The sequence below is a fragment of the Dysidea avara genome, chromosome 1, assembly GCF_963678975.1.
Source record: "Dysidea avara chromosome 1, odDysAvar1.4, whole genome shotgun sequence".
Taxonomy (NCBI): domain Eukaryota; kingdom Metazoa; phylum Porifera; class Demospongiae; order Dictyoceratida; family Dysideidae; genus Dysidea; species Dysidea avara.
Window position 1 is genome coordinate 29,575,487 of NC_089272.1, and position 24,712 is coordinate 29,600,198.

General features: G+C 36.7%; 1 protein-coding gene across 1 annotated transcript; it reads left to right on the plus strand.

Moving 5' to 3' along the window:
- The first annotated feature begins 4,085 nt into the window (after nucleotides 1–4,085).
- Nucleotides 4,086–24,192, plus strand: LOC136249551 (uncharacterized). Its single transcript, XM_066041597.1, has 4 exons — nucleotides 4,086–4,264; nucleotides 8,414–8,731; nucleotides 19,515–19,868; nucleotides 23,667–24,192. Exons 1-4 carry the CDS (start codon nucleotides 4,198–4,200, stop codon nucleotides 24,047–24,049), a joined length of 1,122 nt encoding a protein of 373 aa, XP_065897669.1. The 5' UTR covers nucleotides 4,086–4,197; the 3' UTR covers nucleotides 24,050–24,192.
- The last annotated feature ends 520 nt before the right edge of the window (nucleotides 24,193–24,712 follow it).

Consider the following 24,712-nt stretch of genomic DNA (forward strand, 5'->3'; position numbering starts at 1 on the left):
ATGACTAGAATAAGGTTCTTCACTACCGCATGAAAGAATAGAAATTCAAAAAGCCATTATATTGCCTGAAGGCGTAAACAAGATCCTTTTAAGGAAATTTCTATTTCTAACCTGTGCTTAGAGGTTACTAACCAAATAAAAACCAGCAGTTTAAAGAAAGAGCTTTCCATCTACTAAGAAAGAAAGATTACCAGGAAGTACAAAAAATGTATGGAAAAAAGGTGCTGGGAAACCAAGGGATAATATCTACAAACTGTGTGTATGATTGCCATATACTGTAGCTACAAGCAGGTAGTATATTATGTACTGCACCTGTACAAAGTGTGGCTATTATTATCTGCAAAAAGCAATTTGCAAAAATATGTTAGTACCAGCAAAGCAACCAACTATGTTCCAGTAGCCATATATGGGTATAGTATAATTGATTAAGGGGAAATTATATGCTGTGCTTTATACTGAAATTATTGGCTATTACTAAAGACAATGGTCTTCCTGGTTGGTGATCTCAGTGTAAACAAATGACATACACCAGAAGCCATATCACCATATCTGGTCATCTATGAATAATATAATAAAATGCTTGTTAATGGTAACTTGATACCATTCATGTCCACTCTAAGCTGGTTTTTACTGGTGCCTACCTGCTACGTGTATAATTGAGTGTTTTCATAGTTGATACCATAAAGGATACGTTGCTATAGCTATGACAATAGCAATTATATATGCATAATGGTGCCTACATGTATAACAGTGGGTAATTTGTACAAAATATCAACACGTACTATATGACCTACTGTATGTAGATCGTTATTGTAATCAGTTTGATGATGGATGGTACAGTGAATTGCATGTGAATATGTACTTATCTGATGTATAGCACATTCTATAGCTAATTACATGTATTGTGTGTATACAGTGTATACAAGTGTGTGTAGAAAAGTGTATGTAGTTTCATGTCACATAATAAAAACTGTGTTGAAAATACATAGTATTATACATTTAATATATCACAACCATGTGCCTCTCTATTACTGGCTGCCTAGGATATTGTTGTTTTTAACCCCGTATTATCTGATCACTCTCTGGAATATCTGGACATGAATACTGCTGTGCATTCAAGGAACAGAATTGTTCATAAACGAACTACAGTAATAACTGCTGCAAGATTATATGAATTAAATGAATTTGAAGTCAATGGATGCTCATCATACACACACTATATAGCACACAGCCCATCCATCTGACTGTTCTATTAGAAATATATCATTCCAGCAGAGGTCTTTTTACTGTACATATTATCAGAGCACTCTGCTTCAACATATTCAAGACATGGTCCATAGCTAAACATGCATTAAACTGATTATTTTAGTGTAGTGGGGTAGAGAGAGCTCTTTCCCTAGGCTTCAAGGCTCTGCTACAGTAACTGTATATATTTCCTAGAATGCTCACTACACACAGCCCCACTGACTGTCTGACTCTATAAAATTAAGTGTAGAATTGAGACATAATTTCTTTTTAATGCATTCTGTCACACACTTCGAACACTATTTTTAACTCACTGTAGTTATTGTTATACAGCTTTAAAGATATCTGCTAATCTGTGTGAATTTTCATTCATACGTGTATGTACTATGCATACATTATAATGTTTGTCATTTCTGAGCTAGTTGTTAGATACAGTAATCGTTGATCAGAATAATTACGGTGGAGTCATGGGTAATGATTCAAAATTTTGAATAATACCTTTCGATCCTTTTAAGAAGCCACAAAACTAGTCTAGCAACATGAAAAGTTTAAAACTAATGTGAGGCTCTTCATATTTAGCTTACATGTAATGTTTTGTGTAGCTATGTTGTTGTAGTTAAGCCAGTCCAGACATTATTAGTCATAATTCCACTAGGGACACACAAAGAAAGCTACAAAAGCCTGTGTAGCAGGGATTCAGAAACATGTTACTATAACTCTGTTGAATGTACTGTAGAAAAAACCCAAACCAGGCATTGGCTTGATTCACAGACAGCTTGCAGTCTAGGTAAATGCCCGAGGAGCCACACAGTCTGACTTTGATCGACACACTCAGCTCTGTGGACCAGCTGTAACTATATGTTTTCTGCCACACAAAAGCTGTAGGTCATTTCTGAGGCATAATAATGCTTTCATTAGCACCTGTGGGAGCTTTTTGGCGTGGTTCTTCTATTGATGAAGATAGTGGCTTTAGTAGAACTTGTTTCACTGGAAAAAGTGCTAAAATCACAATCAAGCCATAGATAATAACAGTGATGAATAAAGTATTGTTTCCATATGCCCTGTAGATATTTTGTTTAGTAACATGTGAAATTATAAGGATTGAGTAATTTGTTAATTAGTCTGGTTTTTATGGCAGGGTAGTTTTGAAAAACCATATATAGGTCCTTTACATACCTATACCTAGGTGTGCAAAGGGTTTATAGTAAAACATCATTCTATCATGGGCCACACACCCAGGAACAGCTATTGTTCTGCAGTAAAATTAACAAACAAGTACGCACAAATGGTTGTATTATTACCACAACACAATTGCTGCAATCATCCATAAACAAGCAGGTCTTGTAATTTGTTATACCCAGGCATTTTGAAATATAACCTAAAAAGGAAATTGCCTGTGATCATGAGTCATGCTCAGTACATGTACACTTATACGATACCATAAAATCACACAATAAACAAATTGTAATCAAGCAATTGGGAGTAGTAGAGTACAGCAAAAACTTTTTTTTTCTTTGCACTAATCACAGTTCACTGGAATAAGAGCAACAATGTTTAATTTTAAGTATTCTTTAAAAATTAATTGAAAATAAGATTCACTGGGGTTTGAGTAGCAGCATCTTAAATTTACATGTAAAAGAAACTATTAAAACTAGAATGAGCAAGGAACAATTGCTATAGGCTGAGAGCTTCCTAATACTAGAAATTAGTACAACATTCTTGAAGAGTGCAAGGCAAATTGCAAATGTTGTAATATATACACATACTACTAATTAACTACCCATCCAGTGTTTTAATGTTATTCATTATAGCTAACAGTGTTTGCAAAATATATTTAAATTCTGATCAGCAAATGTATTATTGCACTGTAGGTTTATAAATTTCACTCAACAACCACAAAACTAAGGGAACTTATTATAATAAATGAATGTAAACCACTAAATGCAGGCAGTTAGCTTAGAATGCTAAAGAATTATGTTATATGTATAGGATGATTTGTCAAAGCCGGTTTAAAGTTGCTTATATGTAATTAGAAATGCGTATTTTTACAATGAGAAGTATTTATTTAGCTATGTAAACAAGCTACGTAGTGTCCATCTGTTGCATTTTTAGTTAGAATTAGAAGTGTGCATGGTTTAGCTGTAATTTTTCTGAAATTAAGAGTGCATTAATATTAGTAAACAGTTTTTGCTGTGTGGTTATCTATGCTCTACGTACCAACAGGTAATGTACTGTATCATGCAGTATAATACAGTATAGGACTCTTGAGATAATCTCACTAAGATGGCTTACAGAGTAGCCACAAAGTAATTGAATAGCTACTGTATGGTATTTGTGGAGTCCTATAACGAAATTCCAGCTACATTAGCCATTGCTGAGACATGTATTACAGCACCCCCCAAGATGGTTGCATGTAATCTTCGCAGAGCAGAATTTACGCAGTACTGATCCAACAATGATCTGTGACTAGACTTCAATCAAAAACCAAATTAAACATCAACTCTTAGAATCCCTCCTTGCTTTGATCATGGTAGCAACTAGCTACACTGATGTGTGAAAAGGGGCTTAGCTATAGCCTTTCCAATTGCATGTACCTGGCAACCGATAACTTGACTGTGAATAATGCACTGCATCAGCCTGAAATTCGGTAACATCATATCCCTACCACTATTGCTGGGTGTAATCTCAAGGTGATAGGCTAAACACATGTGGAATTATGATTAGTCAAACTTGGAAATTTGAAAAGGCTATAATATATTATCCGGTCACAAATACACTCTAATAGAGCAGTCACATCTGCAATTTGTAATAAACGACAATAAACGAATGCGTAATTTTTTCCCCCAGTTTTTCTTGATCTCTTACCTGAAGTGGTCTCTACCTGACTCTCCACCTGCCGCCGTTAAGCCAACGACTTTGCGAATTCAATACCTGGCACGAGGATACAGAACTATGCGTGTGGTTTTCGTTTGGATTCTACTGCATTTCTTCCTTCTGCTACGAAGTAGTGAAGCTCAGGGTGAGTTAATGTTATGTCATAAGAGTATATGGCGGGTATCAATCTAGCTACTGTGTATTTCAATAGCCATGCCAGTCATAACTAGCGGTACTGTGCTATGCAGCCAGGTTGCATAACATTATAGCTACTGTTGGTATTGCAAAATTTATTAGCTAACACAGCTATATTGTGGCAAGAAGTTATGAACTACGTACTGTAGCAACTAGCTAGTCGCTGTGATAAGTCCTACAGAACCATTTGACGATCGGAATCATGTGCCTATGTGGTCGAAAGTTGATTCAAGCAATCATGCATGTTATTGTGAAGTAGTGAATGCAAGTAGCAGTAGCTACTGTACATGTATACAGTACCAGAAAGTTACGCAAGAAAATTTTTAAGCAGTCGCCATAGCTAGATATTATATGCAAATTAAAAGCACTGTAAAAAAATGTCTTCAATTCTTGATTTCAGCAGCTGGTGTGTCTATGACACTGCAAATTTTAAAAAAAAATTAAAAACATTTTGAATTTAGTGCCACTCCACCATCCAGATATGATGACTCATGAGTAACAGCCTATAGCTATCTTTGAGAAAAATTATAGTGTGAAAAGTATACACTGTCAGGCGTTATGCACTAAGCAGTCTTGAGCTGGAGTGTTACCACACTCAAAAATAATGTTTATCTACGTATGAATTACTAATGCATTATCCATTCATAAATGCAACCATCTCAGCAAAAACCCTCCTTGTTCGCACAACTTTGGATTTAAAAAAAATTCTTAGCATTATCTACAGTGTCCAAGGAATGGTTCAGCTTATTGTGGTGTTTCTCTGGGTATAAAACTTTCATATTTCTTCTTTGTAGCATGTGTAATTTTGCAAACTGTTTTATTTTGTTTTTCTCAATACACATGCTTGTGCAAACAAGGCAGGTTTTTGCTGAGATGGTCACAAATATTCATTCCAACTTTTAGGCTAGGGCTGTTTAGCTATAACAGTCAGTTCAGCTTACTGCACCTCAGATGTACACATATCTTGTTACAGCTATCAGTAGTTTTATAGGTGTGGTTATTTCATCATTTCAAGTACTGTATGAATATGATTTAGAAAGATTGGCGGGTGAAATCCCACTCACAGTTTACCACATACGCATTATGAGATTAAGTACTGAGTAACCCAATACTGTGCCATCTGTGTTTCTGAAGTTCACACAAACTTGTAGCTATTGGAAATTCTGAACTTAGCGGAATACAACCTATTTGTGCTTTGCACACTATAATCTTACTGGTTTATTAAAATACATTGTACATTATAAGAAAACTGATTGCACTTAGAGTAGCATCTTTTGTAGGCACAACACTGCTTGAGCCAGCCAAAAATCTGGGCAAATTTAAAAAAAATAATAAGGGTTGATGCAACCTAAATATCACGAATACATGGATTAAGGATTATGTGTTTTGATTAGCTAATTTGGTACTCAAGTACATGTAGTGTATGTACATGTATTTGCCATCAACAAATGATTTAACATTAGTATGTAATTCTTGGTAGTTGCTCAAATTTGGCATGCTCATTAGTCATCACAGTATTATCAACTCACAAAACATCTGCAAGAAATTCCAAAGTAGGATCATGAGTCGGGAAGATATAAAGGCACTAGCGTTGTAAGTGGGTCAGTACTGTTGAGCCGGTTGACCCACTAACCTGAGTAGTAATCCAGATGGGACCTGGTTTAATGAAAATAGAGGCATGCCTCAAGAGCTCCACATGTTCCAAGTTTATTAGTTAGTTCTGTATTTTATACTATAAAAAGGATTGTCTGCAAGAAGCAAGTAGCTACATATTATCAAGTGGGTGTGGCTCCACATAAGTCAACATGTAGCTACAGCAATTAAGATTTCCAGAAGTTAGTTATTTAAATATAGTCACATGTGATCTCATCTGAGTCAGACCCAAATATTCAGTGAAGTGGATAAGACCCACTTGACCTGGACAAAGTGTGACCCAAATGACATGGATAATCCAGATGACCAAACCCACCTACAATGCTGAAAGGCCCACCATGTTTGTAGATTGAGTGATCTACAGCATATACCTGTGGGCATTTTGTTAAGGAATCTCAAGCATAGTGCACATGATTCTAGCATCCATTTCTGTGAATTCCATGTCATTATGGACAAAAGTTTCTCCAACTGGGATGCTAGGCAATGCAGGGTTCTACCTTATTTCTTAGCCTTGTACGGTTGCATAGGTAAGATCATACCTGGTCAATATAAATGCAATTTTAATTTCTTCAACATTTTCTTTTCTGAAAAGCGTCCAGCAAACAATTTGTCATTTTGCTCTCCTACTACTTTGTCTCTGAGTATCTCTGGCGGTACTAGACATCATTGTTCTAGCACATCACTCATAATAATTATAGACAACCATCTACATAAAGCAACGTACCCCTTCTTTGCTATACTTAGGATTCTTTATGTTTTTTTTTTTGGTCTTCTGATTGATAACTTCTTCTTTTGTAAATAATTAATGATATCAGTTATCTCTGATCTGTTGACTGCTGGTCATGAATTGTTAAACTTTAGGACTAAAGAAACTAAAAGTACTTTAATTTCCCATTAGTACAGTATCAGTATCAGCACTTTCCCTTTCCCCACACATCAAGCAACTCTTCATTCAGTACTGGTGTCCACGAAAGTGCATCAGCAGCTTCAGAGTTTCCTGGTTTATTGTATGCAAAGACTTGATGGACTGTAAAATCTTTTATCTTACGTCCAAGAAAACATACACTGTTACAGCACTATAAAAGTGATTCAAAGGAAACACGATTGTAACTATTTCTTCTAAACTTCACTGGTATACGTAGTCCTACTAGTAGATGTCAATCATTGTCATCACCAAGCTGTTCTCTAAAACCATTCTCTCAAGTATCAACCCACAGAAAAAACTCTCAATTTGTTAAGATTTAAAACTGATGAAGATATCAGTACTTGTTTGTGGTCTGGAAAACTTTACTCACACTGCTCTTTCAATTGTATTCAAATGGTACAGGTTGACCAGATTGTTTGTCTTTTTTAGTTAAAATTGTTTTAGGTTAACCGTTCATTCCCATGTTCTTGATGTGCCTCCAGCACAAATTAGTTAACCCTAGTAGTGCTATAGATGATCTAGGAAACTGCCTTAAGCCTAAATAGTTGGTCTTTTAAGCACGCAAGGGTTCTACTTTGTGAACCCTGCTTGCTGAAGTTTCTGAAATACTACACCCTCACATGAGCAATGTATTCAGATAGTGGCTCAGTGATTAAGCAGTATATAGAGATCCCTGGTTCAAACTCTGGTAAGTTTTTTTGACATTTTTCATGTATGTTTTTGTCCCACAGTGACTGTTTTATAAGAGTACAGTATCTCAACCCCATAATTTGCAGTAGTTAGATTTTTTTTTTGTGCTTTGTAATTCTGCAGTAGTGGTTACTTTTTTTATTTTTCAAACCATCTAAAAAGGCACTGCTACCATGACTAGCATATGTACACACCAAATTTCAAGGTATTCCATAAGCAGTTAGTTCACCCTGTAGCTATGATGATAATTATTCAGTCTTTTTTTATGCGAGTAAACACTCATAACTCCGTGGATATTTATCAGATTCGTAGCAAACTTAGAATGTTAATTCACCTTTATACACTCTTCATTTGCACTGAAGTTCGTGGCAATCAAGTTATACATTTTTGCATTTTATAATGATTTTACAAAGTGTGCGAAAAGAAAGCAAAGCCCCCGTATACTGTAGATTCCTTATGGCTAAAGAAAAAAACAAGAAAAATATTCAAAATTTTGAAAGTCCATATCTTGCAAATGGCTGGTGCAAATGGAATCAAATATTCTGTGCAGCCTACCCTACCTGGCAAAGTGATGAGCTTTTGAGAAGGGACCATGGAACTATGCATGTATAAAAATGCCATTTTCTTTCTTCCTGTAAATATACCCACAGTATGGCATGCCAGCTTTCTTGGCTGCATGACACACTACCATGTATCTTGATAACCTGTAAAGCAACAAAAATGTGTAACTTAAGATACCAAATACATTGTCATTATACTTCTGTCGTGATCCTTATACCTGTACTCTACTGTACTATAATCATTGTTACTGCATGTATGTGGTGTTTTTAGCTTCAATAACAACACAACCAAGAGATTTCACAGCGTGTACTGGAGGAGTTGCAGTGTTTACTTGTGTAGTGGAAAGGAACGGTGCTATCATTACTAGTGATGATGTGAGGTGGAGGCGGTTGAGAAGTGGAAGGTCTCGTTTTAACACTATATCTAGATCAGGAGCTATTTTCAATGTCATAACAACTATCAGTGGTGACATACTAACTAGTACACTCACAATCAGTGATGTGAGAAATAGACATAATGGTTTATATCACTGTGTACTGCCAGTTAGTGATGTAATGAGTAGGAATGCTTCCCTCAAAGTCAGAACAGGTAAATTGTGTAGTATGCACATGTGTACTACTTCACATTTACAGCACAAAGAATAATTATATCCAAAAATATTGATAGTCTGTTTATTGAATGTTAAGCAACATGCAGTGTTAGTAGCTGCATTCTTAATCACAGGTGTAAGGCAATTTTATCTTTGAGTAGGAATCGTAGAAATAAAAAAGCAATGAAACAAGGGAGGTCATCTATGTACACCTGCAGCTATACTAGTGGACATTTAATCCTATACTTCGGTCATATACAGAGTATAGCCATGACCAAAGTATAGGCTTTTTCTTATAACATACATGTAATTGTGATGAGTGAGCCAATGCATACCGCATCAAAGGAAAGAATGGCACCAGTCAGACATATTGTAGTCAATTGAGTATTAACTTATTGCACGTCTGAAAAGTGATGTGGCCATTCCACTTCATTTCAGCTTTTTTTTCCACCTGTTATATATATCTAATCCAAAACAGCCAAGCTGTAAAAAAAGAGTGCGGCCCTGAGAAAGGCTATGGTGAAAAAAGATGTGAAATCCAAGGTGGCGGCCAAGAAATGGCTGTGATGGTAGGTTAATGGTAAAAATTTTAATAACGACAATTCAAGTGAATTTTGTGCCAAGACCAAGCGGCACCAAATTCACTGAATTGTTGTTATTAAAATTTTTACCATTAACCTACCATCACAGCCATTTCTTGGCCGCCACCTTGGATTTCACATCTTTTTTCACCATAGCCTTTCTCAGGGCCGCACTCTTTTTTTACAGCTTGGCTGTTTTGGATTAGATTTCACTTCTTTTTGCATTTGTATACCCCAAAGCCGGCCTATGGCCGGCTTTAGGGCTTTTTAACCTGTCATTTTTTTCTTTACTACAGGAAGAAGAAAAGATGAAGCAGAGTGATTTCTTTGTAGCTGACCTCTCTGCAAGGTGATCCTTCTAGCTGATCCCTCTACCGGATGACTTGTTTGTAGCTGAACTCTCTACAAGGTGATTTGTTTGTAGCTGAACTCTCTACAAGGTAACTTCTTCTAGCTGATCTTTCTACAGGGTGATTTGTTTGTAGCTGAATTCTCTACAGGGCGATTTGTTTGCAGCTAAACTGCTGAACTCTCTACAATGTAACTTCTTCTAGCTAAACTCCCTACGGGTGGCTTGTTTCTAGCTGATCTCTCTACAGGGTGACTTGTTTGTAGCTGAACTCTCTACAAGGTGATTTGTTTGTAGCTGAACTCTCTACAAGGTAACTTCTTCTAGCTGATCTTTCTACAGGGTGATTTGTTTGTAGCTGAATTCTCTACAGGGCGATTTGTTTGCAGCTAAACTGCTGAACTCTCTACAATGTAACTTCTTCTAGCTAAACTCTCTATGGGTGGCTTGTTTCTAGCTGATCTCTCTACAGGGTGACTTGTTTGTAGCTTAACTCTCTACAAGGTGATTTGTTTGTAGCTGAACTCTCTACAAGGTAACTTCTTCTAGCTGATCTTTCTACAGGGTGATTTGTTTGTAGCTGAATTCTCTACAGGGCGATTTGTTTGCAGCTAAACTCTCTACATGGTAGTTTCTTTGTAGCTGAACTCTCTACAATGTAACTTTTTCTAGCTGAACTCTCTACAGGATGACTTGTTTCTAGCTGATCTCTCTACATAGTGACTAGTTTGTAGCTGAACTCTCTACAGGATGACTTGTTTCTAGCTGATCTCTCTACAGGGTGACTTGTTTGTAGCTGAACTCTCTACAGGGTGATTTGTTTGTAGCTGAACTCTCTACAAGATAACTTCTTCTAGCTGAACTCTCTACATGGTGACTTGTTTGTAGCTGAACTCTCTACAATGTAACTTCTTCTAGCTGAACTCTCTACGGGTGGCTTGTTTCTAGCTGATCTCTCTACAGGGTGACTTGTTTCTAGCTGAACTCTCTACAGGGTGACTTGTTTCTAGCTGAACTCTCTACAGGGTGATTTGTTTGTAGCTGAACTCTCTACAAGGTAACTTCTTCTAGCTGACCTTTCTACAGGGTGATTTGTTTGTAGCTGAATTCTCTACAGGGCAATTTGTTTGCAGCTGAACTCTCTACATGGTAGCTTCTTTGTAGCTGAACTCTCTACAATGTAACTTCTTCTAGCTGAACTCTCGACGGGTGGCTCGTTTCTAGCTGATCTCTCTACAGGGTGATTTGTTTGTAGCTGAACTCTCTACAAGGTAACTTCTTCTAGCTGACCTTTCTACAGGGTAATTTGTTTGTAGCTGAATTCTCTACAGGGTGATTTGTTTGCAGCTGAACTCTCTATATGGTAGTTTCTTTGTAGCTGAACTCTCTACAGGGTGATTTGTTTGTAGCTGAACTCTCTACAAGGTAACGTCTTCTAGCTGATCTTTCTACAGGGTGATTTGTTTGTAGCTGAATTCTCTACAGGGTGATTTATTTGCAGCTGAACTCTCTACATGGTAGTTTCTTTGTAGCTGAACTTTCTACAACGTAACTTCTTCTAGCTGAACTCTCTACAGGATGACTTGTTTCTAGCTGATCTCTCTACAGGGTGACTTGTTTGTAGCTGAATATTCTACAGGGTAATTTGTTTGTAGCTGAATTCTCTAAAGGGCGATTTGTTTGCAGCTGAACTCTCTACATGGTAGTTTCTTTGTAGCTAAACTCTCTACAATGTAACTTCTTCTAGCTGAACTCTCTACAGGATGACTTGTTTCTAGCTGATCTCTCTACAGGGTGACTTGTTTGTAGCTGAACTCTCTACAGGGTGATTTGTTTGTAGCTGAACTCTCTACAAGGTAACTTCTTCTAGCTGATCTTTCTACAGGGTGATTTGTTTGTAGCTGAATTCTCTACAGGGCAATTTTTTTGCAGCTGAACTCTCTACATGGTAGTTCTTTGTAGCCGAACTCTCTACAGTGTAACTTATTCTAGCTGAACTCTCTACGGGTGGCTTGTTTTTAGCTGATCTCTCTACAGAGTGTCTTGTTTCTAGCTGAACTCTCTACAGGGTGATTTGTTTGTAGCTGAACTCTCTACAAGGTAACTTCTTCTAGCTGATCTTTTTACAGGGTAATTTGTTTGTAGCTGAATTCTCTAAAGGGCGATTTGTTTGCAGCTGAACTCTCTACATGGTAGTTTCTTTGTAGCTGAATTCTCTACAATGTAACTTCTTCTAGCTGAACTCTCTACATAGTGTCTTGTTTGTAGCTGAACTCTCTACAGGGTGATTTGTTTGTAGCTGAACTCTCTACAAGGTAACTTCTTCTAGCTGATCTTTCTACAGGGTGATTTGTTTGTAGCTGAATTCTCTACAGGGCGATATATTTGCAGCTGAACTCTCTACATGGTAGTTTCTTTCTAGCTGAACTCTGTGCAATGTAACTTCTTCTAGCTGAACTCTCTACAGGATGACTTGTTTCTAGCTGATCTCTATACAGGATGACTTGTTTGTAGCTGAACTTTCTACAGGATGATTTGTTTGTAGCTGAACTCTCTACAAGGTAACTTCTTCTAGCTGATCTTTCTACAGGGTAATTAGTTTGTAGTTGAATTCTCTACAGGTGATTTGTTTGCAGCTGAACTCTTTTACATGGTGGTTTCTTTATAGCTGAACTCTCTACAAAGTGACTTCTTCTAGCTGATCTATCTACAGGATGACTTGTTTCTAACTGAACTCTCTACAGTGTGATCTGTTAATAGCGGAACTTTTTACTGGGTGATTTGTTTGTAGTTAAACTCTTTGCATGATTGTTTCTTTGTAACTGAACTCTCTACAAGGTGATTTCTTCTAGCTGATCTCTCTACAGGATGACTTGTTTCTAACTGAACTCTCTACAGTGTGATCTGTTCATAGCGGAACTTTTTACTGGGTGATTTGTTTGTAGCTAACTCTTTGCATGATTGTTTCTTTGTAACTGAACTCTCTACAAGGTAACTTCTTCTAGCTGATCTCTCTACAGGGCAATTTGTTTGTAGCTGAATTCTCTACAGTATGATTTATTTGAGCTGAACTCTCTATTAGGTACCTTCTTCTACCTGATCTGACTACAGGGTGACTTGTTTGTAGCTTGAATCCCTACAGAATAACTTACAATGTAATATAACTGAGTAAATTATAAATGCAACTGAATGCTTTATTAGGGTGACTGTTCTATTAGAGTATCTCGATCTCGCATTTGCTGCACCTAGTTGCCTTTCGAATCATAACTCAGTGATTTGTAATCCGATTCTTCTGTACTATTGCAAGGACTTTCTATGATGATTATTCCAGCTACATGCTGATTTTCAGCTCGTTACTCTAAGCGGTTTGCCTGGTAGATACGAAAACTAATAGTTTTTCTATTCATAAAAATCGATCGCGTAATTTTGACACAGGTTGGGTTTCGTGTAATATCTCCATGGTCTTTATCCCGATTCCTTTCAAACCACAAAAAGGCACTCCTACGATGGTTGCTCCATCTGCATATCAATTTTCAACTGATTCCTCCAAGGCGTTTACCCTGTAGGCGTGACAGACCTTCGACCTTATTTTACGCAAATAATCGGTCATAACTCCGTGAATGTTCATCGGATTCCTACCAAAGTTGGTACGGAAATCCGCCTTAATGAGCCCTTTAAGTGTGCCAAATTTCAGCCAAATCCGAGCACGCATTCGTGTTTTATGGCGAATTTTGCGAAGTGTGTGAAATGAAGATGAAGAAGAAGAAGAAGAAAAAAACGAAGAAATTAAAACGAAATTTTGTTCGCTCGTATCTCGGAAATGGCTGGAGCGATTTTCTTTAAATTTGGTATGTAGACTCCGCTAACTGGGCGGCACGTCTCCAGCAAATTTGGTTCCAATTGGATAAGGGATCACAGAGCTACATAGGTGTGAAAATTGCGTTTTCTTTCTTCCTGTTAATATACTCACGGTGTGGCGCGCCGGCTTCTTGGGCCGCACGACACACTATCGTGTGTCTTGATACAGGTTTACAAATGAAGAACAGCACAAGAAGTGCCTCTGAATTGAAGTGGCAATTCTGTTTTGTTTTCAAGTACAGATGTACAGTATGTTCTACCCATTATACATCATTAAAAACAAAATCAGTGTAAGAAATGCCTCTGAAATCAATTCAGTCACTACAGAAATTACGGATGATTTTCGTGACAGCCAGCTGTATTGAAGCCATCACACATTACCACGAATCAACATTCACATGGTAATGAAAAAAGAAATGGGACACAAAAGGTACTGTAAGTCCATGATGCTTGCACTGTAGCTACTACGGTTGGTGGAAAAGCACATCTCAAACTGAAGCGACGTTGAACAGTGAAGAATTCAAGCCTGTAGTGGTAACCATGGTCAATTGGCCAGAGGCATCAGTTAGTTAGTTAGTAGAAAATTCAGTTATTTAAATAGAGTGCAACAAAATAAATGAATGATGGTATAATTATAATTATGTGGAAAAATCCCTACATTGACATGTTACCACCATCTGTTCAATGCCAAGGTATAGGGATTCCTCCATACTGTAGCTATGTTGTAGTAGCTACCATCATTCAAATATCTTGTTTCACTACTTTTTTGTCACTGGTACCCTACATTTTTAAATTAATAATTTTAACTGCACTAGTTTGTTAACTTTTTATTATAGAATGTAGCTATCATGCACATGTGTGTCTGTGACTGCATTGTTTATTAGAATATCTCGATCCCTGCTTAATTTGACTAAAGTGAGCCATGGAATAGATTAAGGAAATGTGGTTGCCGTGTCTTGGTTTCTACAGCAAAAACTGCAGCTCATTGCAGCTAGATCATTAAGGAGTGTAGTCACGTGCTCTGATCATTTATAGACATGGTGGTGTGTTCTGATTGTTTAAGGATGTACATGCAATCGCCATGCAATTGCTTTATATAAGTGCAGCTACAGGTATCTACTCCCTCTTACAGTATAGTAATCACGTCAAATAGTTTTGACTGTAAATACATTCCTCCAAGGAAAATGCTTATACAAAAAATTAATTTCTCAGTTTGATTCATTAACAAGTTCCTTGCATAAAGTAGACGACAGTGTACTGTAGTTGAAAATAAAAGGAAAGGTAAGGAGCAGAAGGCAGATGCTCATCGGAACCAGAAAAGGCACATGCCACATACAAGTTTGTTGCTGTGGCATAAAATTGTAACCATACACTGCTTCATTTGGCCTCTAACCTTGCGAAGGTGGCCAAGCATGAAGGCATATCAAAATTCAGGTTTGGGTGATTGTTGTCAAAGTCAATATCCAGCCTTTTGGATGTGTTTTCTTGCTGTAATGCTGGATTTAATACTAGATTCCTTAAAGGTGCCTTTTGTTGTGTATGATATTTCTATGATAGTTTTTAACAGCAGTATTTTGTTGGGTGTTGTTCATTTTAGGAAGGAGCCATACTAAACAGTTGCCCTTTCTAGGCCACAGGAAAGCACTATAGGCTTTTGCACATCTGTGTGGTTCCAGAAATCATAAGACTAAGCTAGTTAGAAAAGCTACTACCCTAGTATGTATTAACTAAGGACCTGGAAGAAGGCTGCTGAAAGCCAGTTTTAATTATTTAATTTATTTTCCATAATGGATGCATCATTTTATGAAGTAGTCTAGGGTATGAGGCTATTATGCTTTTTTCTCACAAAACATCACCTATGCTCACTAGAAATTAATCTCTATAATATTATGTGATCGGAATTGTGAAAGGGATCTTCCACTCACATAGAATCTGCTAACTTTAGGTTTAAGTATACAGAATGGAAAAGGCTATTGATAAGAAATTTGGTCAGTAGTCAATACCAACATAGTTGGTGAAAATTTCAGATGCATTATTATGTTACTTGAACACTAGGTTATGATCTTCCAAGTTCATAGAATTGGATGTATGTAGAAGATCCGTTTCCGCAAATCTGGTTACGCATACCACAATCTGTTGCAAATATTTTAATGTTGATTCTGTTTTTAGAACATTTTTTTTGGTATACACACTGTCTCTTCTATTTCAAATAGTATAACAGGTACAGTACTGTAGCTACACGTAGCTATATTTTATACACATCTATACATGAGCCTAGTAGGGCCCGGATCCTACCAAAGATCTCTGATTCCCTACCAGAGATTTATGCATGGAAAATCGAGAGACTCTGAATAGAAGGACGAAATAGAACAGCCAATCCATTTGGACTTGTGTGTAACAAAATTCCTACTATTACTGCTGATCCCTGCTTCTTGTAAACATGACACTCCTGGACCAACTCCTTTGGATGATATGTCAGAGAATGCATGCATCGACATTTCAGTTTTATATATATACTAAGTTGAACTTCTTATTAATTTAAATAGTAATTGTTGAGGAGAAGATTAGAAGATTATCTGGAGTATTTCAGTAAAAATCACCTTTGAGAATGCTATGTAAACTGTGATATTTTACAGGTATGTCTAGCACCTAATTCTTTTATTTGCAATACATCACAATGGATCACCAACAATGATAGTGTACTCACTGTAGATTTATATATATGGTAATCCAGTTTAAGTGACAGAGGTGGTTGGAGGCTTTCCTATAGCAAAATAACAATATTAGTTAGGGTCCACAACATGAAAATCGATATCCTCCAATCAACTAGTCATGTGTTAGGCTAAGAGTAACTTGAATAACACCAGCATGGCAGCCAAGTTACCTTCTTCTAGTAGAAAATGTCTTAAAATCACATGATTTCTTTTGCTGCAGCAGTTTGTAAGGTTCACAATATCCACCCTCAATATTATTCAAGTAGTCTATTATCAACTCAAAGTATCGGTGGTTTGATTTTATTGGTTAGTTTCTGGTGGCAGCATGATCTGTGTGGCTTTTTGACGACAAAAAAAGTGTTTCTTCTTCTGGAGCACAGAACAAGCAGAGCAGCAACTGTGCCATGGGTCAGCAATGACCAGTACTAGGTAAAGTACTAGTATGGTTAAAATTGAAGCCTCGCTGAATCATCTACAGTATATGCTGAATTTCACCAAAACAACACAATTTTTGCAAACAAATACCAGAATGGGTGATGCATCAGTGAAACAATCTCCAATTACAAGGATACAACACTTATAAAACACCTAGCAATATGGCTATCTCATCCAGTAAATGCACAGAGCAATCTAATGGATGAAATCAGCACTCATGTGATTGAAATTTAAATAGCGAACATTGTGAACCATTAACACGAATATTTACAGTAGGAGCATATGTACTGCAAGGTTGCTTTTCATGGGTATTTGTTCCAATTTGAATTTTGATCAAGTGAGTGCCTATTTCATGTATTGGATTGCTCTATGCCTTTACTGGGAAAGATAGCTGTAGTGTGATTCATCACCCATTCTGGTATTTGTTTGCATAAATCATGTCATTTTGGCTGAATTTCAGCACATAGATGGCTCAGCCAGATGGCTGACAAGCTTCAATTTTAACCATACTCTGCATGCAGGTACTTTACCTAGTACTAATCATTGCTGACCCATGGCATAGTTGCTGCTCTGCTTGTCCTGTGCTCCAAAGGAAGAAACGATTTGTTTGCTGTCAAAAAGCCACACAAATCATTCTGTAACCAAAAACTAACCAATAAAATCAATACTATGAGTCAATAATAGACTACTCGAACAATGTTGAAGGTGAATATCATGGCATACAAAGAATCCAACAAACTGCTGCAGCAAAATAATGTGATTTTAACACATTTCTATATCATTTTTTTACTAGAAGAAAGTGACAAACTTTGCTGCCACACTGGTGTTATTCAAGTTACATTTAGCCTAACACATGACAATAGTTAGGTATATGTAGTTGATTGGAGGGTATTGATTTTTTTGTGTTGCGTACCCTATATTAGTATTATAATCTTTCTACTTGGTCACTATATAAACACATCTCAAGTCTTTGTTAATTATACATTTAATAATACTCATTGTTTTGACCCTCCTCCACCATTGTGCTTGGACACAGATGGTAGATTTGGAGGATGCAAGCACCCAGTCAAATGATTGGGTGGTGGTTTGGTAGGTGTACAAGAGGTTCGATCTGCATGGAGGCCTATTGAATCAGGCGTGTATGGTAAACTGCCTACCCACCAAGAATGGAACATAATGTTTAGGTGAAAAACAGGCTATATGTTTCATTTATACCAAAAATAGACCAACTTAGAAGGTATGTAGCTGAACCTCAACTGTACTGTCACGTTCCAGAGGAAAATACCAACGGCAGCACAATTGACACCAAGGGACTCCACACCAACCACTCTTATAATTATTAGTCACTGTAATGTTTTCTCATTACCTTGCATAGGAGAGAGATAACTAGATATAACAAGGAAGAGGACACATACAGTCAATACTGTCTTTGTTGTTTATTGATTCTTTTTAAAAAGTTTTTAGGCACGGGAGCCAATATGTATGTAAGGTGGGAGTTCAACACTGAAAGTTATCTACATAGAGCTACTAAAAATGATCGTGGAGAAGGCTTATGATAATTTACTCCTGGTTCCCTGCTTGTTTCTGGACAAAACTGGGAGTGGCCATTGTGATACACCTCTATAACTAAAAGAATAGAGGGGAGGAGTTAGCAATAGATGGTATTCATACAATAGAGATAAAGTGAGACATACAGGATAGCAGACTATCATTTTAATTTTAACTCAAATACTATAGCACTGATCGAACATACGGGGCAAGTTAAGTCTATGGAAATATTATCATATTCAGATGTTGGCCAACCTTGTAACACTTTTTACCACTCACAGCTTTCAACAACCTGTTGCATATACATAACCAGCAATACCTCTTATTGCCATCTGTATATAGTTGTTGATGTATGGTATACACAGCCTTTAACATGTTTATGTGTACATAAATGCATGCATGATACATGCATCCAAACTCACACAATATTATCATGTCCATACTTCCAGTAAATGTATTTGTGCTGATGGACAAACACATACACACACACACACACGCACACACGCACGCACGCACGCACGCACGCACACACACACACACACACACACACACACATGCATGCTTATATAGTACTTGTGGATAAATAATACACTAAATGATGTGTACATACAACTCTGTAAAATGGGTGCTCATAGATCTGTACTGTATGTTTAGAGATTGTATGCTGTAATTAGTGACTGTAATGTCATCCACTCTCACTTTCCCACCTCTGGCCTAAATGCCTCCCTACATCAAACATTTAATTTATATGGGTGGGAAGGGTGGGAAGACATCCTTCAATTTTGCTGCCAAATTAAGTCATGTGAATTAGCATGAAATAGGGTTAACGTAACCATTACAGTATGTAGTTTATCTGTGAAAGTAGACTTAATTTGACTTTTTTAATCAGGGGGGTATGCATATACCCCCAGAATCCCTAGCAGGCAGCAACATAGTACCTTACTAAACCAGATACTGTAATCTAGATATGCCATTGTATTCCTGTATATCCAAGAACAAGAAGAAAATAACTTGTGTTTATTGCTATTATAAAAGAAAAAAAATCCCAAGGTTTGTAAACTGCATGCTTTGTAAAAACAATTTAAAAAATAACAAAAAAAATAACTGGAACTCTGACAATACACCCACCAAATGGTTACAGGTACGTATGTACAGTATGCATGTACAACTTTTTGATAATGTAAAGCAAAGTCTCACTTTACAGGCATACCTTTTTAAAGATCACCTGACCTCACAGTGTTTCACTGTACAAACATAATTTTCAACATGATAGTATGTTTCTGGTTCTTTACCACAGATCCACCTGATACACCAATGAATATCAGATTTAGTGACATCACTAACACATCCTTTGTTGTACAGTGGGATGAGGTGGATGATGCTGATCAGTATATTGTAAACTGGAGAGGTGGAAGTAATGTCAGAGAATCTACAACATCACGGACATCACGTACTATAGCAGAATTAACTCCTAACACAACTTATTATGCAATTGTAATTGCTATTAATAGGTGTGGACAAAGTCCAAACAGTGATATTTTTATGGTTACTACTAAAGTGACTATGTTGATTAGACCATCATCCTCATCAGTGATGACCACCACATCAACTGTGTTGAGTTCCATGGTTGATAGGGCAACAACACCGACAGGTAATAATATTTTGGTTTCATAATAAACTTTTGCATGCATTGCACATCAAAATAATGTGCTATGGTACAGTAGTGCACATTGTATACGTAATGTTTTGTGTATTTTTGCATTATTGTTGACAATAGCATTCTTACATACTGTTCTATACGGTATTATACAAAAATACCTAATCTGTAAAAAAAAGGTGTGGCCCCACAGGTTGGAAAAGGTGTAAAGTCAACAGTAGCAGTCAAGAAATGACCTCTATGGTAGGTTAATGGCAAAAAATTTAATGACGACAATTCAGGTGAATTTGGTAGTGAAACATGGAGGAGGAAACATAAATTCACCAAATTGCTGTTATTAAAATTTTTGCCATTATTAATAATAAGCAATCATCACAGCCATTTTTTGGCCATCACTTTTGATTTCACAACCCTTTTCACCCTGGACTTTTGGGGGCGCACTCTTGTTTTACAGCTTGGTTGTTTTGGTATAGATATCACTTCTCTTTGTAATTGCAAGCCACAATAGGCAAGCTTAGGGCTTCATTTTAATGTGTTTTTTCTGTACTACAGGAAATGTCAAACAAGACAGAGATGTTTCTATTAAATGTGATATGTGTACAGTATATTTGAAACTGAATAATAATTATCACATGGGGTGACTTATTATGTAACTGAACACTGTACAGAGTGTTATGTATACTGTACAATGCACAGGGTGACTTTTTACATGGCTAAACACTCTACAGGGTGACTAGTTCATAGCTGAACTATCTATAGGGTGACTTGTTTGCAGCTAAACTATCTATAGGGCAACTTGTAATGTAACTGAACTCTGTACAGGATGATTTGTAAAAAAGCTGAACTCTCTATTTTCTACAAGTGAATTATTTGCAGTTGAACTCTCTACAGGTTACTTACAGTATTATGTAGCTGAACTCTTCAGAGTGCAACTTGAATTGTGACACAACTGAACTCTCTACATTGTGATTTTGTAGATACAAGCTCTACAGAGGACTTTTCTGTAGCTGAACTCTCTACAGGGTGACTTAAAATTTTGTTGAACTCTCTACACAGTGACTTTATAATTCACTACAGAATAACTGAACTCTCGACATGGTGACTTGTTTGTAGCTGAACTCAGTGACTTTTAACATACTTGAGCTCTCTAGAGTGACTTGTAATGTACAGTAGCTGAACTTCCTACAGGGTGACTTGTAATAGTGGAACTTCAGTTATCCGGCCAGATTCTTGGTTTACTAAACTACGGAAATGACTGCTCTATTAGAGCAGTGACTGTTCTATTAGAGTAGTTGATAATACTGAAACACAGTTTCGGAGATACGGACTTTTCAGACTTACAGATAACTGAGGTTCCACTGCATGTAGCTGAACTCTCTACAGGGTGACATTTTGAAGCTGAACTCTCTATAGGAGGGTGATTAGTTTGTAGCTGAACTCCCTACAGGATGACCTTTTGTGCAGCTGAAGTCTCTACAGGGTAACTTGTTTGTAGCTGAAGTCTCTTCTGGGTGACTAGTAATGTATTGTTTGTAGCTAAACTGTCTAGAGGCTGACTTGTTTGCAGATGAACTATCTATGAATTCTCTATAAGATAACTTGCTACTTAGCTGAATGTTCTAATAGGGTGACTGCACTATTAGAGTGTCTCAATCAAGTACTTATTACACATAGTTGGTTTTTGCAGTTATGTGATTTCTTCTAAACCATTGAAATTTCTACATTAATTAATCCACCTATATATCCATTTTCAGCTGATTTCCTTAAGTGTTTTGTTCTGTAGGTGTGGTAACTAAACGTTTTCTTAACAAAGCTCAATCGCGTGATTGTTATACACTATTGACCTTGCTGTTGAACTTTTCATTGTCTTCATAGTCTTTAAGAAAATTTCTTTCAAATCACTAAATGGCACTCCTACAATATTATGGTTACTCAACTACTTTTCAACCGATTCTTGAGGCAGTTTTTCCTGTAGACTTGACAGAAATTCGGTAGGTGTTATTTGCCTCCCTTAGCTACTTATTGGTGTTAAAATTTAGCACTAGAAATGAGAATGTACCCTACAGTATAATTAGAGTGCTAAGAATAACTGTGATTGCCATACAGTATTTGGGTGCAGAAAGTGTAAGTAAATTTCAATTATTAAGTCACTTAAAGTGAGTTGTTTTGGAAATTGCAAATGCAAGAAGAAATAATGTCTTTGAAAAAGTGGTGCAGCATAGTTTTTTTAAAAAGGTGTGAAATGAAAGGTGGTGGGTGATCAGTAGACAATGGCTGCAATGGTGCTAATGTTAATAATGACATATAACATCATTGCACCCATTTTAGCTGCTGCCTATATATCCTGTGTGCCCAATCCTTTCTTGGAGAATGGTTACTCCAAATTGATTTCTTGTTTCCTGTCCTGGCCAAACAAACTTTGCCATATGGATGGGCTGTAAATTTCATTATTCCATTATGTTACACAGTACACAAATACATATGTTTTGTACATGTCTACTATGTAGCTACAAAGTTGACAACCCATGGATAAACTTACCAGTCCAGTTAAGCAGGTGCTCACCTACATTGTGCATTCACTCATGTTTGATAAGAATCTGGACTAAAACAATCATGTGATACTTACCTTCAACCTGAGCTTACCAACATCATTCATGAATCTATATAGCTCCAAAATTTTGGGACATTCCCTCTTTCAAACAAGGATCTTATCCTTAATCTGCACATCAGGCACACTTTTTATTTTAATCATCCTTATCTACTAGGATGCAAAATTTCTAATTTTCCTTCCATTTTTCCTACAGTCTACAATGATAAGTGCTCTTAGGGAACTGAATACTGCACACACAACTTATCATGTTTAATTTAGCCTTGTGAAATATCAAGTACCACCAGCACCTTTTGTTATACAGTGCATGGTATCCATAAATGGATTTATAAAAACTACACAAACCAGCATAAGAAGAATTTTTGATGGGGAAAAGAGATTGCTGAAAACAACAAAAGAAAGAATAGTCAAACATGTCAGTATGTTGCCTGCTCTAAGACTAAAATGGAGCATGTCAAATTCTTTAAAACCTAACACTTGAAATTGTCACACACACACACACACACACACACACACACACACACACACACACACACACACACACACACACACACACACACACACACACACACACACACACACACACAACACACACAAACACACACAAACACGCACACAAACACACACACACACAAACACACACACACACAAACACACACACACAAACACACACACTCTATTTGGACTCAATGGATATGGTAGAGACTAAAGGAAAACATAAATCAAGAGCAGAAAATTAACTATTAAGAATGGTTCTGTATAGCTACCATGAAATGTATACCATTTTTAATCTTTAGGCATGGCATAGGCAGCTAGCTACATGCATTATTCTCATGTACGTACGTATGGGGTTGTGTAGCAGCAATTTCAGTATACTGTTTATTAATAAGCTTTTCTGATTATCCAACAATATAATGTATATACGTACTATTACTATCAATGGTACAGTACGTTCCATATCCGTTGGTTCCGAATAGAGATCTGCGTGTGTGACAATTTCAAGTGTTAGGCTTTAAAGCATTTGACATACTCCATTGTAGTCCTAGAGCAGTTTAACATGCTGACATGTTTGACCCTTGTTTCTTTCACTTTTTCAGTGATCTATATTTCCCATATTTTAATTTTTTTACTATAGTGAGTTTAAATCCATCCGCTTTATAGTATTTATCACCACCTTACAACAGGTTCATCATCAAGCTCATCTAGTGGTCCTGGAGTACTGGTTGTGATATTTCCTGTCATTGCTGTAATTGCTGTGGTTGTGATTACTGCTCTGATTGCTATTATTATTGTTGTGAAGAAGAAGGCCAAGTGTTTTATAAACACAACACCTGCAGCTGTAGTAGATGAAATTGTCGATGAATCCAGTCTTACTAGAAATAGATATTTCTTCACTACTACTCATAAAATATCACATGGCATACACACAATCAGATCAACTGCTAAAATTTTGTATGAAACAATGCATCCACCCAGTCGTGTTACTGAAGATATAAAGGTGCAACCAAATCCAGCCTATGGTAGAAGTGATAAAGTGGTCATGGATAATAATCCTGCGTACAAGTGATCCTTGCAGTATTGAATGGCTGTGAAACATTTATTCATCAGTGTTAAATTAGATATAGTCAGATTACATGTTCATAACACTATACAAAATAAATGCACAATTTGTCATCCAAGCATGTATGCATCTCTTGTACATCATTGCAGTTTGTCTCACAATATATTGTTTTGTTAAAAAAATAATTATTGAATTTACATAATAAAATTATTAAAAATTATTGCCGGTCGGCTCCAAAATGTTTAAATGCATTTATGGACAATAATTGTTGCACAATGTATGTATGTACTTTTAAATTAGTGGTGTGCTGGTAAACAAATCTACCTCATAGTATGTATATATAATTTTCTGTCTTCCTTGTTCAATAAGAAACATACTGTAACTAAACACCTGATATTAAGAATACCACTGTACGAAACATTGAAGTCTATGCTCTGAATCTATTCAGTGCACTTGACAGGAAAAACATGAACTACATTAATTATTTTCAAGTCTAGAGCTTATATTAACAAAACTAAACATAGCAGATGATCTCATAAAGTGTGACTATAATATATTTCCTGTGGTCACATAGTATGATGACACACATCAGAAGTATGAACATGTACATTGCACTATATAAGTGACCACAGGAGGCATACTGTTAGTACTTACAGCTTTGTTTGTTTA

Bases quoted from the DNA above. Each gene is read 5' to 3' on its own strand.
- LOC136249551 (XM_066041597.1), top strand. From the start codon at position 4,198: ATGCGTGTGGTTTTCGTTTGGATTCTACTGCATTTCTTCCTTCTGCTA. The intron at 4,265-8,413 runs GTGAGTTAATGT...TGGTGTTTTTAG, and splicing joins ACGAAGTAGTGAAGCTCAGG to CTTCAATAACAACACAACCA. The intron at 8,732-19,514 runs GTAAATTGTGTA...TCTTTACCACAG, and splicing joins TTCCCTCAAAGTCAGAACAG to ATCCACCTGATACACCAATG.